The sequence below is a fragment of the Pleurodeles waltl genome, chromosome 10 (assembly GCF_031143425.1).
Source record: "Pleurodeles waltl isolate 20211129_DDA chromosome 10, aPleWal1.hap1.20221129, whole genome shotgun sequence".
In the NCBI taxonomy this organism is placed as follows: domain Eukaryota; kingdom Metazoa; phylum Chordata; class Amphibia; order Caudata; family Salamandridae; genus Pleurodeles; species Pleurodeles waltl.
The window spans coordinates 761,207,477-761,230,381 of NC_090449.1; the positions used below are offsets into that span (position 1 = coordinate 761,207,477).

Below are 22,905 nucleotides of genomic sequence, written 5' to 3' on the forward strand. Positions count from 1 at the left end.
ATTTCCTCTGAGAGCAGGGTGATACACCCTGTTCCTTTGGAAATAGGTGTTACATGCTAGGGAGGGGTAGCCTCCCCCAGCCTCTGGAAATGCTTTGAAAGGCACAGATGGTGCCCTCCTTGCATAAGCCAGTCTATATTGGTTCAGGGACCCATTGTCCCCTGCTCTGGCACGAAACTGGACAAAGGAAAGAGGAGTGACCACGCCCCTGTCCATCACCACCCTATGGGTGGTGCCCAGAGCTCCTCCAGTGTGTCCCAGACTTCAGCTATCTTGCTTTGCAAGGTGTGGGGGCACTCTGGAGGCCTCTGAGTGGCCAGTGCCAGCAGGTGAAGTCAGAGACCCCTCCTGATAGGTCCTTACCTGATGAGATGGTAGCCAATCCCCCTCTCAGGGCTATTTAGGGTCTCTCCTGTGGGTTCTTTTCAGATTCTGCTTGCAAGTTTCCTTCAGGAATCCTCTGCAACTACTACTTCATCCTCTGACCTCTGATCAACCGCACCCTGGTCCAGGAACCGCTGCAACAGCAACAAAGTATCCACAAGGGATACTTTTCTTCTGCAACTTCCGCTCCAGCCAGCAACTGTAATAGTTTCCATGGTGTGCACGCTCGGAGGACTCCCTGTCTTCATCCTGCACCAGAAGGACCCGAAGAAATCTCCCGTGGGGTGACGGAGTCACTCCCCTGCTCATGCAGGCACCCTCCAAAATGACGACCGGTACCCTTGGACTCCTCTCACAGTGACAAGCCTGCTCCTAAGGACACAGAGGGTGGACCCCATAGACAGACTGTCCTGAGGTCCTGCTGACGCAATTTGGAGGAGGTAAGACCTTGCCTTCCCTGAGAGTGACGGTACCCCTGTGTACTGCATCTTCTTCACCTCCTGAGGCCTCTGTGCACTATTTGCAAAATTCCTTTGTGCACAGCCTGGCCCAAATCCCCAGCCCTCCATCCTGCAACGCACAACTCGCTGAGTTGTTCTCCGGAGGTGTGGGACCTTCCTTTGTTGTGCTTCACCAACCGCGTTTTGCACCTCCTTTGTCCCCGTGTCCTGGGACTCCGTGGGTGCTGTCTGGGGTCCTGAGGGCTCTCTAAAGTGCTGAGAGCCTCCTCTACCTCCTCACACAGAGTTGAGGCCCCCAGGTCCCTCCTGGGTCCAGCCAGTGCCATTTTGCTGCAAAACACACTTTTGTCGTAACCAAGGCTTGTTGGCAACTTCCAACACAATTCACGTCTGCATCCATCTTCACATCGTGGGACATATTCTGCATCACGCAGGAACTTGGTCTCCTTCTTTTGCAGGTCTTCAGGTCCAGGAATCCAGCAGTTGTTGTTTGCAGACTTGGTTGGTTACTGCAATATCCCAATCACGAGGTGTAGTGTGTCCTAAGGAAACTTGCAGTACTTTACTCCTGCTTTTCTGGGCTCTGGGGTGGGGTAATTTACTTATCTTTACTGTGTTCTTCCTCTCCCAATGATTCTGCATACACTACACTTGTCTGGGGGATTTCGGATTCGCATTCCACTTTCTTAGTATATGGTTTGTGTTGCCCCTAGACCTATTTTCTCCCATTGCATTCTATAGGATTTCCTATTGTTTGCACTGTCCTATGACTAATTACTTGTTTAATTTTGGTGTGTAGTGTATATATTGTGTATAATACTTACCTCCAGGAGAAGAATTGTCTCTAAGATATTTTTGGTACTGTGTCACCCAAATAAATACCTTTATTTTTGGTAACACGGAGTACTGTCTTTACTTGTGTATACGTACTGTGTAACTAAAGGTGGTATTGCATGAGCTTTGCATGTCTCCTAGATCAGCTTAAACTGCTCTGCTATAGCTACCTCTATCAGCTTAATCTGCTAGAACACTGCCTACATTTCACTAATAAGGAATAACTGGACCTGGTATAAGGTGTAACTACCCAGGGTACCCACTAAAAACCAGGCCAGCCTCCTACACTCAACCTACCCTAATCTACGCTACCACAATCTACCCAACCCCCAATCTACCCCACCCCACTCCATTAACTTTTAGTGATGCTGGACATCAGCCACCTGGGTGTGCAACATGACAAAAACACATTGCCAAAGCCAACAGCTCTCACGTAGTCGAGGCCTATTGACCTTGCTAAATCTTGCTTCATTAGTCCCCGACTTTGACTGCCAGAAAATTAGTCAATGGCATTATTGACTGTTAAAACTGCAGTCTACGGATACTACGTGTGTACCTCTTTAAAAATCCGCAAACAAATGATGAAATTTAGATGTAAAACATTGTGAACTTTGTTTTTGATTAACATGCCTGCTAATCAAAGCATGCTGCATGTAAGCAATGGAAGCTTGAAAACATACCTACCTTTGCGCACTACTAGCAAGCAATTGCAAACATTTCTGCAGGACTGTGCCATTGATTCCAGTTGCTACCACCTCAAGGCACAAATTATGGGAGCTTCAGGAGAAAACTAATTTCCTGTTCAAAAGCTAACTACCAAGCATGCCAAGAGCTCCCTACAAAGAACTACCCTAGGCATCTCCCAGCTGGCTATGGCTTAAAACGAAATAGCAAGGCCAGGCTGGCAAACCCACCCATTTTTTATGTTAAGGATTCTTTGACAAATGATTGGCAGTGCAAAGTGAAAGAATAGGTCCAAATTAGGCGGTAGTGTTTGAATACAGACGCCTTTGAGGAAAACTGACTTTCCCTTTTTAGAAATGCAGTCTACAACCAGCAACAAAACAAACATGTTAACTTTGGTATTTTGGCATCCCAATGATTTCAGTTATCTTTCTACTCAAAATATATTTTAATATTTGGGATTTTTATTGATTTCACTTACGTTTTTATAGATGCACTGAATAAAGATGCAAGCTTTTATAAAGAAATAGTTGCAAAGGAAAGTGACTGTGGAGAAAACCCTTCACGGCATATATGTTTTTTCATCTCAGTTGTAGCCAACTCCATCAAGTGTCTGCAGATTGCATAAAGCATCGCAGTGCACACGTTAACACAGCTACAATAAAGTAACAACCAAAGAACACAAATTGTATGAAAGAAAGCCAGAGTGTTTTTTTCTGAATACGCAGCCTGCATGAATACTACAGATTTCACGTAAGCGCATGAAGTTGTTTCTAGGCGTGGGTAAAATTTACCTTTCCTCCATCTGTGAAAAAAGTTTACGAAATGGAGGACAATACTACTGTTTCATTGCCTCCTGCAGATTGGAGAAAAAGGGACTGCACTAAAAATGCCTTATAAAACTACAATTTCTCGTTCCAGGCATTGAGGACTGCAAAGGACGATGCATTGTTAGTCCGCCCAGCATTGTAAGGGGCCAACCACTGAAATGAACTTAATGGTTATCATATTACATTAATTACAATGTCTAGACCCTAGCAGTGCTCTTCAAAGGAAGGTACCCAACAGTGAATCTTGAATGTGGGCTATGCCTGAAAAAGGGAGGGGGGGGGGCAGTATTTCCCTGTCGGGAAGTTGTTCTGAGGTGCTTTGTGAAGAAACGGCCAATATATTTTTTCTTAAACTAGTTAGCATTCAGGAATATACACTTTCTAGCCCCTAGGAGTGCTTCAAAAAGGTAATTATGCTTTGTTTTCGTTAGACCCATTAAGCGGCCGATCAGGTCCAATTCTACTCTGCGGGGGGGGGGGGGGGGGGGGGGTGGAGTGAAATTCCCACATTTCTCTTTCCACGTAGGAATTTTCACCATCACTGTCTGAACACGCTGACAGAGCAACATTTAGGTAAAGGGAAGCAGTTAAATTCACCCATGACAGAGACACTAACTACCATGTGAGCAGTGAAACTGCAATACCATCGCCTTGCATGACAAGTGTACTTTGATCAAGGGGAGAAGTCAAATATTAACCAAAACGTGTTGAGTGGGCCTCCGTGCAAAAAAAATAAAAAAAAATGTTTTTTGTTCGTATTGCGCAGTTATTTGGTATTCCACTTGGCAGCCATACAGAATTGTGATGTCTAAATATCTTGTCTGGGAAATTAAAGACAATAATGAGCTTCGTAAAAGAAAACAAAAAAGTGTATAATAAGAATACCAGGTCTGGCTCCATAGTTGCGATGTTCCAAGGTGAACAACATGACAGCATGGGCTGGTTGTATGACGGACTCTTAATTCATGACGGGACTATGGGAAATTCCAAAACTACCGCTCTCTAAAGAGCACTAGGAGCAAAGTTTGAGGTTGAGAGTTCTCAGCCACTAGGAAGCAGGTAAATGTGGTGCATTTATTTATACCACAAACTGTATTACTCTTACAGGCCTGTATTACTACACCGTTGGTAGGCCTTTCCAGGTTTTGGGCACAGAATGGGAAAATATATACAGGATTCGGTGATGCTGTACCTATAGCCACAAGATTTTCCGGAACGGGGCACTTTTCTTCGCATATATGCCAGCTGCTGAGTCATCACAGTACTCAAGAAACAATCTTACTGTCTCTAATGTCACTGAGAACCCAGATGAGATAATCCTTACAATTCTGTGGTTTACAGTTCAATGTAACAATTGCAAATAGGTTGGGAAAGGCTAATCTGGGGAATTGGGATAGGATGGAGCTGCTGATAATTGCAGTAAAGCATACATATTTGATTGTGGTGATCCACAAGGCGAGTGCACTGCAATAAATATATACTTCCAAGTACTGCTTCTAAAGACAAAAAATAAAAAAAGAACTACCACATTTACATGTAGGTAATGAATTAATGATTGACATTTCTCTGTACCATTTGTATCGTCCGACAGGATCCCAGAATCCAGGCCTTGGGACATTGCATGGTCCTTGTGTTGCTTGCTTATAAAAGCTATAGAATTTAAGCATCATTTCATTGGAGGGCTGAAATGAACCTAAAAGAAAAATATGCAGGTATTTAGAATCTTCAAACTGATAATGGAAGATTAAAATTAAAATCACCACTGGATTATTCAACAATGTGTCTGACTGAAGAATGTGACAAGCAGTTCTAATTTTTGCTGTTTGTAACACTGCATACTCTCAAGACAATTGTGAATCAATGATCCCAAAAGCAGTAATGCTTTTTGTACGTGGAGAACATTTCCAATGACTGCAGTTTGATTATTTATTCAGGCACGGTTATTCTAACCCATCTACTGCCTACAATCAGATACAGAATACAATGTGCGCCTTGATAATTCAAATACTGCCTGACTGGTCTAGGAATGAACACTACTGCTCACATTCTGTTCATTTTTCTATAATTAAAAATTATTCTTTTAAAAAGATAGCAGTTGGGGGAACCAATATATTTTAGCTCTTATATTATATGAATTGCAAACTGTTTTTATCTTGGAGAAATTGAATGGGTAGGCTACATCTTCCTCAAAAGTATTACACATCTCGTAGAGCAAATCTGGGACAACTAAAAAATGGCAATAAAAAGTGTGCATGAACTGCTCATTTATAAAAGAAAAAAAACAATCAGACTGCTCTCAACAACATGGCATCTAAATATTTCGGTGAATGAATGTAACGTGCAAGTAAGAAAAACCTAAAATAATTAAAACTATTGCTAGGTTTTTGAGTAAGCTCTATAGACCACAACCTTCATTGCAGCTGTACTAGTCTGCTTAACACGCAAGAGGCATTAGATCAGTTTGTCTCAGACTGCACCAGGCTGCGACAGAAATGGATAAAATCTTGTCTCAGGGCACATAATGTAAACATAACATTCAAGAGTTTAAATTATTTTTACAACAAACAACTATGTTCTTCGCCTTTTTATTGAAGCTCATTTTATTCAGTTCATGGCAATTAACACGATTATTTGAGAATAAGGTAGCAGCAGAATGTTTAGCGCACCTAAAGATCATGATATCAATATATTCAGAAACACCCTTCTAAGAGCACTGGTTTATTTTAGTTATGATAGACTAGACCACGAGATACCCCGAAGGACCACCGGAGATGGCTTTACATCTGTGTTTCACGAAAATCTGCCGATCATGCCATTGTAAATGGATTTTAGAAGCATTTCAAAATTGGTAATATATGAAGAACTCACATTAAAAAGGCAGATATTCCTATATGCCACAGATTGAAAGATGTAAAAGATAATAAGTCCGAAGATTAATCCAGCATTTGAAGGACAGACATTCAGCCACAAAACCTAACTACAATTAGTTGCAGTATCTATCAGATGCATTATTGTTTAATAAAATGTGCACTCAATTAACGGCTGTTCACAGATTAGCCCACCAAAAGGTATCTTCGCATGTAGGAAATCCGACCAATAATCGAACTGCAAAACATATTAAACATGATACAAAATGCTTAGATCCATCTGGAAGGCTGACAACATGTAGCACAGTCCTGTATATCTGAAAAGATCAGTATTCCTGTGGCACGTTTATCTGTAGAGCCTACCAGACTGAGGGGGTCATTTTGACCTCGCGTTTGGAAGACCGCCAGTGCAGGCGGTTTGCCACTCAGCCCACTATGACCGTTGGCAGCTCTCCGTCCCTTTACGGCCGGAGAGCCGCCAACAGCCATACTGGTGGGCGGCGGGGAAGTGGAGGTTGCTCCACCTCCACCGCAAACACCGGCCAGCGAATCACGTCCTGTGATTCGCCGTGGCGGTGCTCTGTTGGCGGTGTGGTGTCGTCGGAGATGCCCCCGTGGCTCCCGTCCCCTCCCGGAGGATCGTCGGACCAGGTAAGTCGATCGTCCGTGAGGGGAGGGGGATGGGGGGTGTTGTGTGTTGTGTGGGTGCATGGGGGTGTGCGTGAGTGGATGTAGAGGGGGTGTGTGAGTGCGTGTATGCTTGCGTGGGTGTTGTGTGTAGGGGAATGAGTGCGTGTATGTCTGTGGGTATGTCTGTATGGTTGCGTGCGTGTATGTTTGAATGTGGGTGTGCGTGTCCGACTGTGCGTGTGGATGTTTGCATGTATGTCGGTGTGTGTGCGTGTAAGTATGTAGGTGGTGCCTGCATGAGTGTCGTGTGGGTATGGGTGAAGTGATGTTGGGGGGTGGGGTGGGGGAGACCCCTATCAGTGCCAGGGAAGGGATTCCCTGGCACTGATAGTGCTTACCGCCATGGATTTCATGGCGGTTCAAACCGCTGGAAATCCACGGCAGTAAGCCGGGTCAAAATACCGCCGGGGGTACAGTGACGGCCGCCGGACTGGAGACCCAGGTCTCCAGCCCAGTGGTAGTCTCCGCCCTGGCGGGCGGAACGGAGAACCGGCGGATGACCACGGCGATAACCGCCATGGTCATAATTCCATGAAGGGAGACCGCCAGCCTGTTGGCGGTCATACCGCAGCTTCTCTGCCTTCTGCCAGGGTCGTAATGACCCCCTGAGTATGAATGAAGGATAGTAGAGGGCCACCAACAACATAAGGCAAAAGCAGTGGTCAGGCAGCATCAAAAAGAACCCCTTAACCTACTGTACCAATTCAGTACAGAGGCAAAGAGTGAAATTAAATGCCCCAAGCCCAAGTTTCGCTGTCATGTGTCACTATTTCTGTCTCTGCTCAACTAAGCAAGCCACTTCTGTTTGCTTTCCAAGCTGTAACTTTCAAAGGCAAATGTTAAGCCTGTCATGACCTTCAGTTCCAATCTTTAGATGGAAATCAAACAAGTTGCCTACTGAATACTTCAAATAAAAAGAACAAATACATAGTCTCTCCATCGTCTATTGATGGAGGGGGAGTACAAGTTAAGAAGTAATAGCGACATCACTTACCAGTTGCTAGACTTGGCACTTTCAGTACGAGAACCACAGTGGAACCTTTCCTGTACACCCCAGACAATCCTCAGGTCCCCCATTTAAAGGATGCTGCCGTCTTTACATACCACCCATTATGGATCGTCTTTTATGTAATCTGGAACATGCAGTATGCCATTCTACCACAAATATCTGAATGGAGAACACAAACGTTTGTAGTGCTCACAGGTAATGTTCCTAGCTTAAAATGTCTAACACTGGCACAAACAGCTGGAGAAAACAAGATAGTAATCTCTGCAGTTACAGGAAGGATGTGGTGTTTTCCCTTCAAAAGCTCTTTGAATCAGTCTGCTATTGCAGTGGCCATGGATATTTGCTCAATACAAGTCACAAGAGTATACTACAATATCAAACTACAGTCCATCTCATCCATCAAATTAAATCAAAAGAAAATAAAGTACAAGAGAAATGGTAACAAAACCTGTCAAAAGACACGAAGGCAGGACTGCCAAGGTGGAGACTCATTAATTGCCAACAATACGGTATTCTTCCATTTACCACAGTCCTTGACAACTTAAACTTGCTGCAGACAAGTTTGTACTTGAGCCCTCATAAAGAGACGTAACAAAGATTAACCAGAAAAGACTCTGGCTTTGGACTTATTTCACGTTTCCTTTGTCAACTAATCACCCACTTTCGGAGACTTCGTATTCCTAGTTCACTCACAGGTAGTGAGTGTGTTCAGTTTAGTACCGGGTAAAGAAAACTGGCTCAAATCCTGTGAGCTGCCTTCCTTGAACCCTGGCTGAAAAGAAGCTAGGACAAACAACACACATGCCACAACACAGAGATATATTGTGAACACGTGTCTCACAACTGTCTTCTATTGAAATGGGTGTAGGAACTAATATCTGCCATGGAAAAAATGCCCCACAGTCGTGACCAAGAATGTCTTGCATACAGTTGGTTCATGTGTATTGATACAGACAAGTTAAAACAAGAATTAGCAAAGCCAATATGTCTTGCCTATGAAAGATATTGACTTTGTCAATGATTTTTAGCCATGATCTACAGTAACAAGGCTGCTGTTTAGTACGATTAAAAATCCAAAAAGCTATCACACCGGCAGTTAATGTGCACGTATTTTTTTTTTTTTAAATAACAGAGTAGTGGGTTGCGGATGAGATGGGAGGGCGGGAGAGAAGAACATGGGTGGAGGGAGAGTGTAGGAGGCTAGCCTGGTTTGTAGTTGGTACCTTGGATATTTACACTTTAAACCAGGTCCAGTTATCCCTTATTAGTGAAATGTAGTAGCGTTCTAGCAGCTTAGGCTGATAGAGGTAGCTATAGCAGAGCAGCTTAGCCTGAACTAGGAGACATGCAAAGCTCCTGCAATGCCACTTATAGTTACACACTACTTATACACAAGTAAAGACTATACTCAGTGTTACCAAAAAGAAAGGTAGTTTATTTTGGTGACACAAGGTCAAAATATCTCAGAGGCAGTACTCCTTCTGGAGGTAAGTATTATACCCAATATATACACTAGACACCAAAATAAGGTAAGTAATTAGACATAGGATAGTGCACACAATGGGAAATGCTATAGAATGCAATGGGAGAAAATGGGTCTAGGGGCAACGCAAACCATATACCAAGAAAGTGGAATGCAAATCACAAATTCCCTCATAGACAAGTGTGGTGTGCACAGAATTGCTGGGGGAGTAAGAATACACCAAAGGTAAGTAAAATACCCCACCCCTGAGCCCAAGAAATTAGGAGTAAAGTACTGCAAATTTCCTTAGGACACACTACAAGTCGTGATTAGAGTTATTGCAAGAACCAAGCAAGACTGCAAACAACAAATGGTGGATTCCTGGACCGGAAGACCTGCAAAGGAAGGAGACCAAGTCCAGAAGTCAGAAGAAGTTCCAGGAAGGACAGGAACCCCTGCCAACCAAGAAGAGGGTGCAAAAGAAGAGTCACCGGTTGTACGAAGACTGCAGAAATGCACCCAAAGAAGATGTCAGCGGGTTCCTGCATGATGCAATGGATGTCCCACGAAGAGATGTTGGATGCAGGAGAGTTTCGGCACTGGATTCGTCAAACAAGCCTTGGTTCCGGCTAAGTCGCATTTTGCATCAAAGTGGCGCTGTCTGGACCCAGGAAGGACCTTTGGGCCTCAACTCAGCTTGAGGAGGAAGAGGGAGGCTCTCAGCACTTCAGAGAGCTCTCAGTCGATCAGACAGCACCCACAGGAATCCCAGGACACGGGGCAAAGAAAGTGCAAATTGCAGTTGGTGCAACACTACAAAAGAGGGTCCCAAGCCGCCAGAGGACAACTCAGCGAATTGAGCGTTGCAGGATAGAGTGCTGGGGACCTGGGCCAGGCATTGCACGAAGGATTCCTGCAAATAGTGCACAGAGGCCTCAGGAGGTGAAGATGACGCAGTGCACAAGGCTACTGTCACTAATGGGGAAGGCAAGCTCTTACCTCCTCCAAATTTGGACAGCAGGACCTTCAGACAGTCTGTGTCGAAGGGGTCCACGACCTGTGTTCCAAGGAGCATGCTCGTCGCCAGCAGAGGAATCCAAGAGAACCGACTTAGAAGGTGCCTGCAAGAGCAGGGAAGTGACTCTCTCACTCCACAGGAGATTTCTTTGGTCCTTCTGGTGCAAGGTGAAGACAGAGAGTCCTCAGAGTGTGCACACCATGGACACTGTTGCAGTTGCTGGCTAGAGCTGAAGCTGCAGAGGAAACGTAGCCCTTCTGGATACTTTGTTGCTGTTACAGCGGTTCCTGGAGCAGTCTGCAGTCAATCCGAGGTCAGAGGATAAAGTAGTAGTTGCAGAGGATTCCTGATGGAAACATGCAAGTAGAATCTGAAGAGAAACCCACAGGAGAGACCCTAAATAGCCCTGAGAGGGGGATTGGCGACCTTATCAGGTATGGACCTATCAGGAGGGGTGTCTGATGTCCCCTGCTGGCACTGGCAACTCAGAGGCCTCCAGAGTATCCCCACACTTGGAATCAAGATGCCTGAAGTCTGGAACACACTGGAGGAGCTCTCAGCACCACCCCTGGGGTGGTGACGGACAGGGGAGTGGTCACCCCCCTTTCCTTTGTCCAGTTTCACACCAGAGCAGGGACTGGGGCTCCCTGAACCAGTGTAGACTGGCTTACACAAGGTGGGCACCATCTGTGCCCTTCAAAGCATTTCCAGAGGCTGGGGGAGGCTACTCCTTCCCAGCCTGTAACACCTATTTTCAAAGGGAGAGGGTGTAACATCCTGCTCCCAAAGGAAATGCTTTGTTCTGCCTTCCTGGGACTGAGCTGCTCAGACCCCAGGAGGGCAGAACCCTGTCTGTGAAGTGGCAGTAGCTGTAGCTGCAGTGCAAGCCTCAGAGAGCTGGTTTGGCGGTACGGGGGGTTCATGGTGGAGCCCACAGGATGCATGGAATTGGCTCCCCAATACCAGATTTGGAATGGGGGACAATTCCATGATCTTAGACACCTTACATGGCCATATTCAGAGTTACCATTGTGAAGCTACAGATAGGTATTGACCTATATGTAGTGCACGCGTGTAATAGCATCCCCGCACTCACAAAGTCCCGGGAATTGGCCCAGGACTATGTGGGGGCACCTTTGCTAGTGCAAGGGTGCCCTCACACTTAGCAACTTTGCACCTAACCTTCAGTAAATGAAGGTTAGACATATAGGTGACTTATAAGTTACTTAAGTGCAGTGAAAATGGCTGTGAAATAATGTGGACGTTATTTCACTCAGGCTGCAGTGGCAGTCCTGTGTAAGAATTGTCTGAGCTCCCTATGGGTGGCAAAAGAAATGCTGCAGCCCAGAAGGATCTCCTGGAACCCCAACACCCTGGGTACCTAGGTACCATATACTAGGGGCTTATAAGGGGGGTCCAGTGTGCCAATTGACATTTGTAAATGAAGTCACTAACCTATAGTGACAAATTTAAAAGCAGAGAGAGCATAAGCACTGAGATTCTGGTTAGGAGAGCCCCAGTGATACCGTTAAGCACTACCGACAACATACACATTAGGCCATACATTATGAGCAGTGGGGTCCTGACCAGCAGGATCCCAGTGAGACAGGCATAAACACACTGACACACAGGTAACAATCAAGGTAACATGCCAAGAAAGATGGTACTTTCCTACAGAGAGGACATGCAAGAAACAAAGGGGAAATATACGGCTAAAGGGGCAAAACAGACAGTAGAGGTGTTGGGGAGGCAAGCTGACGATGAAGGGAGGTGGGAGGGGATGGTATAGAAAGCCGACTACATGGGGTGGACAGGTGCAGCTGGTACAGCAAACTGACAATGGAGGCATGTAGGAGTGGCTAAGGCAGCAAGATGACAACAGAGGGGGGGACGGGGGCTGAGGAAGCAAGTTGACAACAGATGGTGGGTGGAGGGGGCTGGTTGCAGCAAGCTGACAATGGAGGTACTGGTGGGAGAGGCTAGAGGAGCAAGCTGTATCAAAAATAGAGAACCCTACCCTAATATGTGGACTAACCAGACGTTCTTACAGAAGAAGAAAACGCTATCTGTAAGGAAAAAAACTCACCCACTAGCGTTGCTGCTAGGTAACATGCTTCATGATTGGGTTCCTTCTTGTTCCACTACGTAACGAGGCGTGCTGCCACCAATGAACTGCACTGGAGCATTAATGGTAAAAAATGAATGTTCCAAATGAATAGGACATGGTGGGGTTTATTAGTGGGTTACAAATACCTATTTGGTGTTGTTATTACTATAATATATGCCGCAGCTGGTATGATTAAAATCTGGGAACGAGGTTGGGGAGTCTGTAAGGCGTTCAGTGGCCCTAACTTCCACTTAATGTCTGATCTACATGTTTCTGCCACCCTTCCCTGTGGTGTCGTCAGTACCATTATCTCACTCTCTGAGACCACTCCTTACTTACGTGCAAAGTGCATACCAATCACACATTCTGCTTTCCAAATGAAATATGTACACCCACTTCATGTCTTTCTTTTCTTTTTTATAATCATACACTTAACAGTGCTCCAAAGGTCCATGGATGCAAGACAAGCCAATATTCACACTGTCATCAAGGTCCCCGCCTGGCCCATTCACCTACTTATCCATCATCTATGCCTGCATAGAAGCAAGCGGACTACGGCGGGACGGCAAGAGGGTATGGGGCAGCAAGCTGACAATGGAAGGTAAGCAAGAAGATCTGGGATAGCAACATCACAAAAAATGCCAATGTAGGAGGGTCCCGCAGTGCACTCTGACAAAGGAAAGTGGGCAGGAAGGTCTAGGAAAGCAAGTCGACAAAGGATGGTGGTTTGGAGGAGCTGGGTAAGCAGGCTGATAATGGACGACAGGCAGGAGAGGATGGGGCTGCAAGCTGAAACTGGAAGGTGGGCCAGAGAGACTTGTTGTGCAGGCTCACAATGAAGCGTGTGCTGGAGAACACAGATTTGGAAGCAAACTGACAATGGAGGGCAGGTGGGAGGGAATGGGAAAGCAAGCTGACAACGGACGGTGGTCAGGCAGGGCTGAGCAGCACACAGACAAAAGAGAGTGGACTGGAAGGGATGGAGAAGCATCAGAATCAGAGAGTGAGTGGGCAGCCATGGGGAGCAAATAGGCAAATAAGTGGACGGAAGGAAAAAAAACTGCAAGAAAAGGTGGGCAGGAAGTAGGCAAGAATGGCAACTCAGGGAGGGCAAGGAAGAGGAACAAGGAAGTGGGAGAGAAGTACACGAGGAAAGCAGCTGGAAATCACACACACTCCCATAGAGTACTTAAACAAAAAGAAAAAAGTAGCACTTAAAATAATCTGCTGTAAAAGGAAACAAGTATTGCGTTCATGCTCTAGAGGAGGGACATACACAAGAAGAGGAAGGAAAGCCTACAGAAGCTGATGAATTAGAAGCAAGCAAATGAGAGACAAAAGAGCCTACAAATGGTATGCAAGGGGGTAGAGGTGCTAAATCAATGTAAACTAACAACATGTTTTCCAACAGACAGTACATGCTCGGTCTTCAGTGAGACCTAGAGACATGGAAAGGAATTTAAAGAGAGTAAAACACACTGGTTAAGACTGATTCAATTATTAACTGTGAAATTGTGAAACAACATGTCATATCTTAACATGACTTTGTTGCTGTTCAAAAAGAAAACATGTCAGTGGAAAGTCAGTCTGCTCAGACTTTGTTTGTAGATTGTTAACAAACAATATTGGATATGGTTCTTGGGCAAGAGGAGTGCAGCTTGCAGGAGCTACATATGGGGAAACTTTCCTTATGGAGTGCAAAGGTCAAAAAGGAATTCTATGTCAGGACCGGAGGTGAGGATTATGCTTTCCCTTCTCCGCTTTATTCAAACAGCAGCCAATATAAACATTAACATGTCAAGAAACAACTACCATTCGCATGCACACTAGGGAAGGCAGAAATAAAACACCACCAATCAGGATATCCAATCAACAATGACCCAATGCTATATAGTCCTTTGTCCCTGTTTGTTCTCCCTCTTTCTTCGTTGCTCCACAGCCATCAGTTGAGGTCTTCGAGTATCTGACTGACTCAGCCTTTCTTTCTGCTTAATTGTGCTTAGTTTGCCATTTGTAATGTATTTCCTGCTAACAGTAATGTTTTATTGCAGCTTTGCTCGGCGAAACATTTATCACGCTTGACACAAGTGCCACTGAGTTCGGCTTTGTGAGGCAGAGGGCGGAACGCGCTTCTCCCACCAACCGCAAGAAGGCCCATAGTGGTCTCACTGAAACGCACTCCTTTCTGGCTCCGCGATTAGCGCATACCCTTCTGCTTGGTCTGCAGCGAAGTCGGAGGCTGATCGCAGAGCCAGTCAGCAATAGCCCGCTAGGTCTAGAATGTGACGCCCAGCTCCACAAAGGGTCTGTACAGTACAAGAGCACTGTTATACCACACTTGAACTAGACGCCTGCCTTGGATCAGTAATTGGTATTTGCACTAAAAGCACTTTCTGCGGGACACCACCCTCGCCCTAACTATGCAAATTTGAAGGGCCTAATTTGTGCCTTGGGGTAAATCCCCCCTCTCTTTTTGTTCCCTCAGGGCCCACTGCACTGAATTGTGCCTGGTAACCCAAGCGCCCATTAAAAACTTCTGCCTTGCATAGTGATGAGGCCTCCATCATCTATAAAGAGCTGGTCCAGTATTTCACACTGAATGCAGAGCTCTGTGACGCAATAGATGCCTCCATCCTTAAAGCAGTGTCTTGTGCAATTGTGCCCTATGAGAGGACGCTGCAAAGGCTAGCTGTAGCCTGCTCTACACCACTATTTAAGAGGAAAGGCTTCGGTGTCCCTTTGGACACACAACCTCATGGCCAATACAAAGTCAGGCAAGGCCAAGGCAAAACGTAAACATGACACTACTGAATACATATGCCTTTGACAGGCATATGAGGGCCCTCCTAGCTAGGGATTCCCCTCCTCCCGGTACCCTCCCACTCCTAAGTGCTAACCCCTTGGGGGGAGCCATGATAAAGCCACCTCTCCTCCCCCTCTATGGACCCTGACCCCGATAACTTTACGGGGGACTCGGATAGGAATACCGAACAATCCAGGCCTTGGCGCCCCACCTCCAAAAGGTTCCTCTCCAGCTTCCACCGCCTCTAATGTGCCAGAAGATGACATGCTAGACCCAGAAAATCTGATCCGCCGCAGTACTATGAGTGGGTCTCTGCCCCCAAAGTGGTTTCCCATGTGTAGGCTAGGTTGAGAAAGCCCCTGGACAGAAAAGGTTGGAACCACCCGGGGATGGAATGCCCTCACCTTTCATTGGAGGGCAAAGTTGCTCCAATCCTTGAGCTCAATACTAAAATGGCAAGGTTCTGTGCCAAATATATGGGGGACCCCAAAAAGGGATTATTTATCCTGGAGGACCAATCAGGATAAATTCCTGGATGTGACACGGCCTCTTACCAAAATTCTAGATATGGAGGAGGAGGAGGAGGAGGAAGAGGCCAAGGACTCAGGGTCCTTTATCCCTCCTTATGTTCTCCCAGGTTAAGCCCAGTGGGCCATCATTCTACTGGGTAACACCAATTGTGCTCTATCTACAGAGCTGAGCTGCTCTTCCCTGATCAAGGTTGAACCTAAATTGGGAGACGTGGCATCCTCACAAGAGGGGGCAATGGTGCAATGGAGTCTTTCTGGGAATCCCTTCATTAAAGAGTTGGGAAAATTTGTGGCCACCTTCAATTCCCTGGACAAAGCGCAAACTTCCATTAAACGGATCTTCAAACCTAGAGTTTTCATCGGGCCAGTCTTGGTAGGGGGTGCACAACCAGCTGACCCGCAAAGCAGCCCTCCTCATTCCGAGTTAAAGGCACTAGAAGAACAGCACAATAGCAGGATGCAACCTGGTTCAGTGGCTTCTTTCCCTCCAGGGGTGGCCCCCACCTCCATGGCTCCAGAGGCACACGCAGAGGGCAGTCCACCAAGGGACATAATAATGGTAAGTCCTACCCTTTCCTCCTACGTTGGAGTCAGGGGCAGACTCGTCCAGTTTTCACACAATTGGCAGAAGATTACCTCTGACACCTGGGCGCTTCAGACCACTCAAGGCTTTCAAACAGAGTTTTCTGTTTCCCCTTCACAGCCTTGCCATCTACGTGCCACAGTTGTTTCCCAGCAGGGCGCCTCCCTTATAGACTAAGAGGTAGCACAACTTCTACAGAAACTGGTCATTCTCCCACCAGGCTTCATCCCAGAGTTTTTTTTTTTTTTTTGCAACCTTTTCCTGGTAAAAAAGCTCAATGGTGTGAACAGTCATCAACCTCAAGTAGATCAACGGGTCTTCGGCACTTCAAGATGGAGGGGATCCATCTTCTGCAGAATCTGTTGCACCCAAATACTTGGATGATATGCCTCGATTTCAGGGACGCACATTTCTCCATTCCCATCTATCCACCTCACTGTACGTTCCTCCAGTACCACTGAAGGGGACAAGTGTTGTAATTCACAGCCTTTCCCTTTGGTCTGTCCTCTGATCCTTGGTATTTCACAGAGGTATTCAAACCATTGATGAAGTGTTTGAAGGCCAGGGGCGTTTGGGTGAGAGTCTACGTGGACAACATCCTCTTGACGGTCCAATGCCTCCGGCATCTCTTCCCGTATTTACAACCAGCAGTGTCTCATTCTCACGTGGCTGGGCTTCATCATCAATTCAGAGAAGTCCCAGCTTGTTCTAACACAGTTTTACCTTCCTGGGGTTTGTCAATGACTTGGTGACGTCCTCCTTCAGCCTTTCATCCAGGAAGCTCTTGAAGACATGACAGACCTTAGCAAAGCCCAAGACACAGCTGAGCCAGGTAGAGAGGATCATGGGGCTTCTCTCCTCTCCACATCATCTGCCTGGAGCTACTAGCAAGCCCCTTCGCAGTACGCTTCTGGACCAAAGACAAAGTCCAATGTTGTGTCCTCCTGAAGATGGATAATTTGTCTGCGGTTTGCTACATCAACCATTCTGGGGGAACAAAATGCAAGGTGCTGGGGGATCTTGTCAGAGAGTTCTGGGAGCACTGTCTTGCCCAGAAGGTCTCGGTGATGGCGGATCACCTTGCGGGCTCCCCAAACACTGTGGCAGACTGGAACTCCAGATACCTTCAAGATACAAACATGTTGAAGCTCTATCTCAGCATCTTTCAATTTCTCACCCGCAGATGGGGCCCATTCACTGGAAATCTGTTTTCGGCCCTTCTGGACCATCAGTTGGGCAGATCCTCCAGCTGGAAGCTGGATCCACTAGCGGTGGTGACAGATGCTTTTCTTTAGGACAGGAGTCTAGAAAATGGGTACGCATTTTCCCCATTCTCAATGATCACTCACATATTGGCACAGGACCGAAGACAGCAGGTGGACCTGGTTCGAGTGATGCCCTTTTGGAAATCTCAAGCATGGTATTGAGTTCTGATGGAAGTTTCTTGGGATTCTCCAAAACCTTCTACCCTTGTATCTCAAGCTTCAGAGTGATCCACTGGGGAAACCCCACAAATTGTTTGTAGAACAGAACAGACTTCCCATCATGGTCCTGCAGATTACTGGAGACAATGGCAAGCCCCAGGCCTTTCAGGCCTGGCTCAGGCTCTCCCCGCAAAAGAACTGGCTTCCTCCACAGTACGCCAATACAAATCTGCCTGGTCCAGTTGGGCTGGCTGGTGTATACAACATGATCTTGATCCCATGGGCTCCAGTGTTGTCCCGGAACTGAATTTTTAATCCGACAAGGCAGCCAAAGGCATGGCTTACGGTTCAGTAAACTCCTTTAGATCAGCAATTTCAGCTGGCCACAATCACACTGAGGGACTCCTGGTGGACGAACATCCATTGGTACGAAAACTGTTGAGAGGTATTAGACCATTGGTCCCTCTGAACCCAGGTATTCCTCCCAATGGGGTGTTAACAGTGTGCTTAACCTTCTTCTATCCTGGCAAAGTAACAAGTACTTGTCTCGTCATAGAAGGAGATTTCTGGTAAGTTGGCCATGTTGCTATGTTTAATCTCTTGTCGCAGAGTTTCTGATGTTCGGGCTCTGGATGTTACAGGTAGGGTTTTTACCCTGGATGTGGTCACTTTTCAAGTTTCAAAAAGAACGAAGACAGTTGCCAGGGTAATTTCTTAGCTAGCATTTAAACCCAATCCTAAACTTTGTGTCATCAGATGAAGGCATATGAAGCAATGACAGACGAGCTGAGACCCACTGGGGGAAAGAAATCTCCTGATCACTCTCAAGAAGCCTTTCAAGGCTTTTTCCTCCCCAACCATAGCTCGCTGGGACAGATGAGTAATGCAGGAAGAGGGCTCTGATATCAGTCTCTTTGATGCACAATCCGTGAGGGGGACCATGGTTTCCAAAGCATTCGGGCTGGGTGCCCATTTGGGATATATTAATGCAGCAGACTAGTCTTCCAATTCAACTTCCAAGAGTTTTTATTTTAAGTCGATCATTGAGATGGCTTCTTTGGTGGTGAACAAGCTATGAACTAGCTTAATCCGCGCCTCAGGTCCTGACATAGAATACAACATTTCCCAGCCAACTTTAAGGAAAGTTATCAATTCTGTTGAGGGCACAGAGGCAAGGATTATTTCCATCCTCTGATTGGAGATAGTTTTTCTATGATTGCTTTGATGGGTTATGGTTTCATAATGGGTGAGTACCTGTTGAGAGTTGCTGATCACTTATTTAAGTTTAAGGCTTGTTCTATATTGTCTCTGTCTGGAGACTCCTTTTCCTCCTTTTGTAAAGGGAACAGCTCACAACACAGGAAATTGTGTGTGTGTGTGTGTGTGTGTGTGTGTGTGAATATCACTCAGGCAATGGAAACCTACACCTGGAACAAAGGGAATGAAATGGAAGAAGCCTCCACTATCCACCAGGGAAACAGGTATTGAAGGGAAGAAAAGGGACACCACAACCCTACTAAATTCTCCTGCATTCATCTCACCCTGCTACTATGCTCTCCCTAACCCTTCCACATACTCTTCCCCCTCCGCCCCCCTTTATTTATCCCAAGCCTTTGGGTTGAGTAAATGAAGGATATACTCCCAATTAACACTTCTGGATTTCTTTCCTCCTCCACCCCTCCATTACTCCAGTCAATCTAACTAACAAACTCTCATATCCGCAGCTCAAATTAACTCATAATAATACTAAAACTGTACTCATTATTAAACTATACAGGGAGTGCAGAATTATTAGGCAAATGAGTATTTTGACCACATCATCCTCTTTATGCATGTTGTCTTACTCTAAGCTGTAGAGGCTCGAAAGCCTACTACAAATTAAGCATATTAGGTGATGTGCATCTCTGTAATGAGAAGGGGTGTGGTCTAATGACATCAACACCCTATATCAGGTGTGCATAATTATTAGGCAACTTCCTTTCCTTTGGCAAAATGGGTCAAAAGGACTTGACAGGCTCAGAAAAGTCAAAAATAGTGAGATATCTTGCAGAGGGATGCAGCACTCTTAAAATTGCAAAGCTTCTGAAGCGTGATCATCGAACAATCAAGCGTTTCATTCAAAATAGTCAACAGGGTCGCAAGAAGCGTGTGGAAAAACCAAGGCGCAAAATAACTGCCCATGAACTGAGAAAAGTCAAGCGTGCAGCTGCCACGATGCCACTTGCCACCAGTTTAGCCACATTTCAGAGCTGCAACATCACTGGAGTGCCCAAAAGCACAAGGTGTGCAATACTCAGAGACATGGCCAAGGTAAGAAAGGCTGAAAGACGACCACCACTGAACAAGACACACAAGCTGAAACGTCAAGACTGGGCCAAGAAATATCTCAAGACTGATTTTTCTAAGGTTTTATGGACTGATGAAATGAGAGTGAGTCTTGATGGGCCAGATGGATGGGCCCGTGGCTGGATTGGTAAAGGGCAGAGAGCTCCAGTCCGACTCAGACGCCAGCAAGGTGGAGGTGGAGTACTGGTTTGGGCTGGTATCATCAAAGATGAGCTTGTGGGGCCTTTTCGGGTTGAGGATGGAGTCAAGCTCAACTCCCAGTCCTACTGCCAGTTCCTGGAAGACACCTTCTTCAAGCAGTGGTACAGGAAGAAGTCTGCATCCTTCAAGAAAAACATGATTTTCATGCAGGACAATGCTCCATCACACGCGTCCAAGTACTCCACAGCGTGGCTGGCAAGAAAGGGTATAAAAGAAGGAAATCTAATGACATGGCCTCCTTGTTCACCTGATCTGAACCCCATTGAGAACCTGTGGTCCATCATCAAATGTGAGATTTATAAGGAGGGAAAACGGTACACCTCTCTGAACAGTGTCTGGGAGGCTGTGGTTGCTGCTGCACGCAATGTTGATGGTGAACAGATCAAAACACTGACAGAATCCATGGATGGCAGGCTTTTGAGTGTCCTTGCAAAGAAAGGTGGCTATATTGGTCACTGATTTGTTTTTGTTTTGTTTTTGAATGTCAGAAATGTATATTTGTGAATGTTGAGATGTTATATTGGTTTCACTGGTAATAATAAATAATTGAAATGGGTATATATTTTTTTTTGTTAAGTTGCCTAATAATTATGCACAGTAATAGTCACCTGCACACACAGATATCCCCCTAACATAGCTAAAACTAAAAACAAACTAAAAACTACTTCCAAAAATATTCAGCTTTGATATTAATGAGTTTTTTGGGTTCATTGAGAACATGGTTGTTGTTCAATAATAAAATTAATCCTCAAAAATACAACTTGCCTAATAATTCTGCACTCCCTGTACTAATCTATCACTAATTCTTGTTGGGTTCCAGAGTAGCGTGCTACTCATCGAAAAGCGCTTCGATGCCTCGTCAGGGGTAGTAAGCGCTATATAAATACGATTACAATACAATACAATACAATATGTGAAGGATGGCATGCCAGGGCTCCACAACACCTATGACATCACATAAGAATCCATCTTTTTGTGCAGCACACAGATTTCAGTAGACCTTTGCACTCACCAGTTCATTAGAAAATCTCATGACCGGAATCCTTCATATCTACCCCAAATATGAAGACAGCAAAGTACCCCAAATCTGGGGTTTTATATGGAACATAACCTTTAATTACGTTTTTCTACCACATCGAGTTTCACTACATAGCCCAGTTATGTTTAACATCATTTTTATCAATACATCATGTGCCACTATGTCGACCCTAGCCCTAACTAAGTTTAAATCATTTTTTTAAAGTATACCATTAATTTAAAAAAAAAAAAACACTTAATTTTATTATTGGAATATAGTTGTACCTACACTAAAAACATATAGCTTAGTAAATATGATTCATTAATTTCAATTTGATTTTGTAACACTATTACAATGTGTTTAAATTAATTCACATTTTGTATTAAAATACCACTGTCCTTTGAATGTGCTAAGATATGTTTTAAAACTATTTTTAAAGTTTCAGTGAGTACACAAAAGAAATGTAAGGGCTGAAATTAACATTCTGAATGCTTTACATTCCTTAAGCTCTACAGTTAATCATCAATCATTTAATAACATAACAAACAGTTGCCCGAAATTCCCCCTACCACACTTGAGGTATCAGGCCTTATCTGTGTATATTTAACCTTTAAGGGTGCTCAAATATTTTGGTTAGCTTTGTATCCCTTATCTTAAAATTATATGTTTTATTTGCATTCCTTAAAATCTAACATTTACGATATTTAAAATGTAACTTTTTAAAACATTAATTAATACAAACCTATTCCATTATATAGTATGTATATTGTGGGGTGCTACCAACACCATTTTGTTTTATTTAATATTTCCATTTTTTGAATATGCAGTTCCTCAACTACATCTAATTTAATGTATAGTCACAAGAAATTACAAGGAAGTTAAGGATTATGAATATATTGATTGGGTTAGTGTCTATACTACAAACCCCAAAAATACATTAAATTCAAAAGTTAAAATATGAACTTCACCAAAACCCGCACCCCAGCCATGTTAACTTAATCAAATCACAATCCTAGCAAGAGCGGCTTGTGGGTTCGTGAGGAGGTTGGTGGGTGGGTGGATGTGAATGGTATTATTAAAAATTAAATTTATTAAATTAAAAAAAGAAAACACCTACCTTCTCCGCCGCCACTCCTCTGCCCCAGACAGGCACAGGCTCCCAGCCTGCCCTGCGGCCAATCCTGACGCTGCTCAGAGCAAGACATGATGATACTTATTAGGACTTTCCATCTCCATTGCACTTCAACATAAGCTGGCCAACAGTAGTCTTTCCCCGTTGATCGTGGAGGTGCCATGCTGCATGACTTGCACAATATTATCACCCTACTCCCTCCTGTGGGAGACCCATACTCTCTGTGTTATCTGAGCTGTCATCAACGCTAGTGTCTGTCTTTATTTGAGTGTATCGGTGTGTCAGTCAGGTCCTGCCTGGTTTTCATGTCTTCCTCTACTTTTTCGCCCTTTCTGTTCAATTTCATATGTTTCTCACAGTTCTTCAACTAATGAAAATTCCTGCATGTCCCTGTGCCAGAGTTAGAACGTGAGGGATTGTTGTCCCATCCAAGTGACAGCAAAACTGCGCCTAGCCAACGCTAACGTGAGCTGAACAAATTTGTATGCCATTTTAGGGTGTTTGACACTTCCCAATAGGCAG

The 22,905-nt window shown here is 45.0% G+C and overlaps 1 protein-coding gene across 4 annotated transcripts in view; it reads right to left on the reverse strand.

Moving 5' to 3' along the window:
• ACBD5 (acyl-CoA binding domain containing 5) overlaps nucleotides 1-22,905 on the reverse strand; it is a 324,086-nt gene that overhangs the window by 272,089 nt on the left and 29,092 nt on the right. For all 4 annotated transcript variants that reach the window (XM_069211326.1, XM_069211324.1, XM_069211325.1 and 1 more), the window contains exon 3: nucleotides 4,766-4,886. In XM_069211326.1, the coding sequence (XP_069067427.1) occupies nucleotides 4,766-4,886 (121 nt within the window). The remainder of the gene's footprint in view (nucleotides 1-4,765; nucleotides 4,887-22,905) is intronic.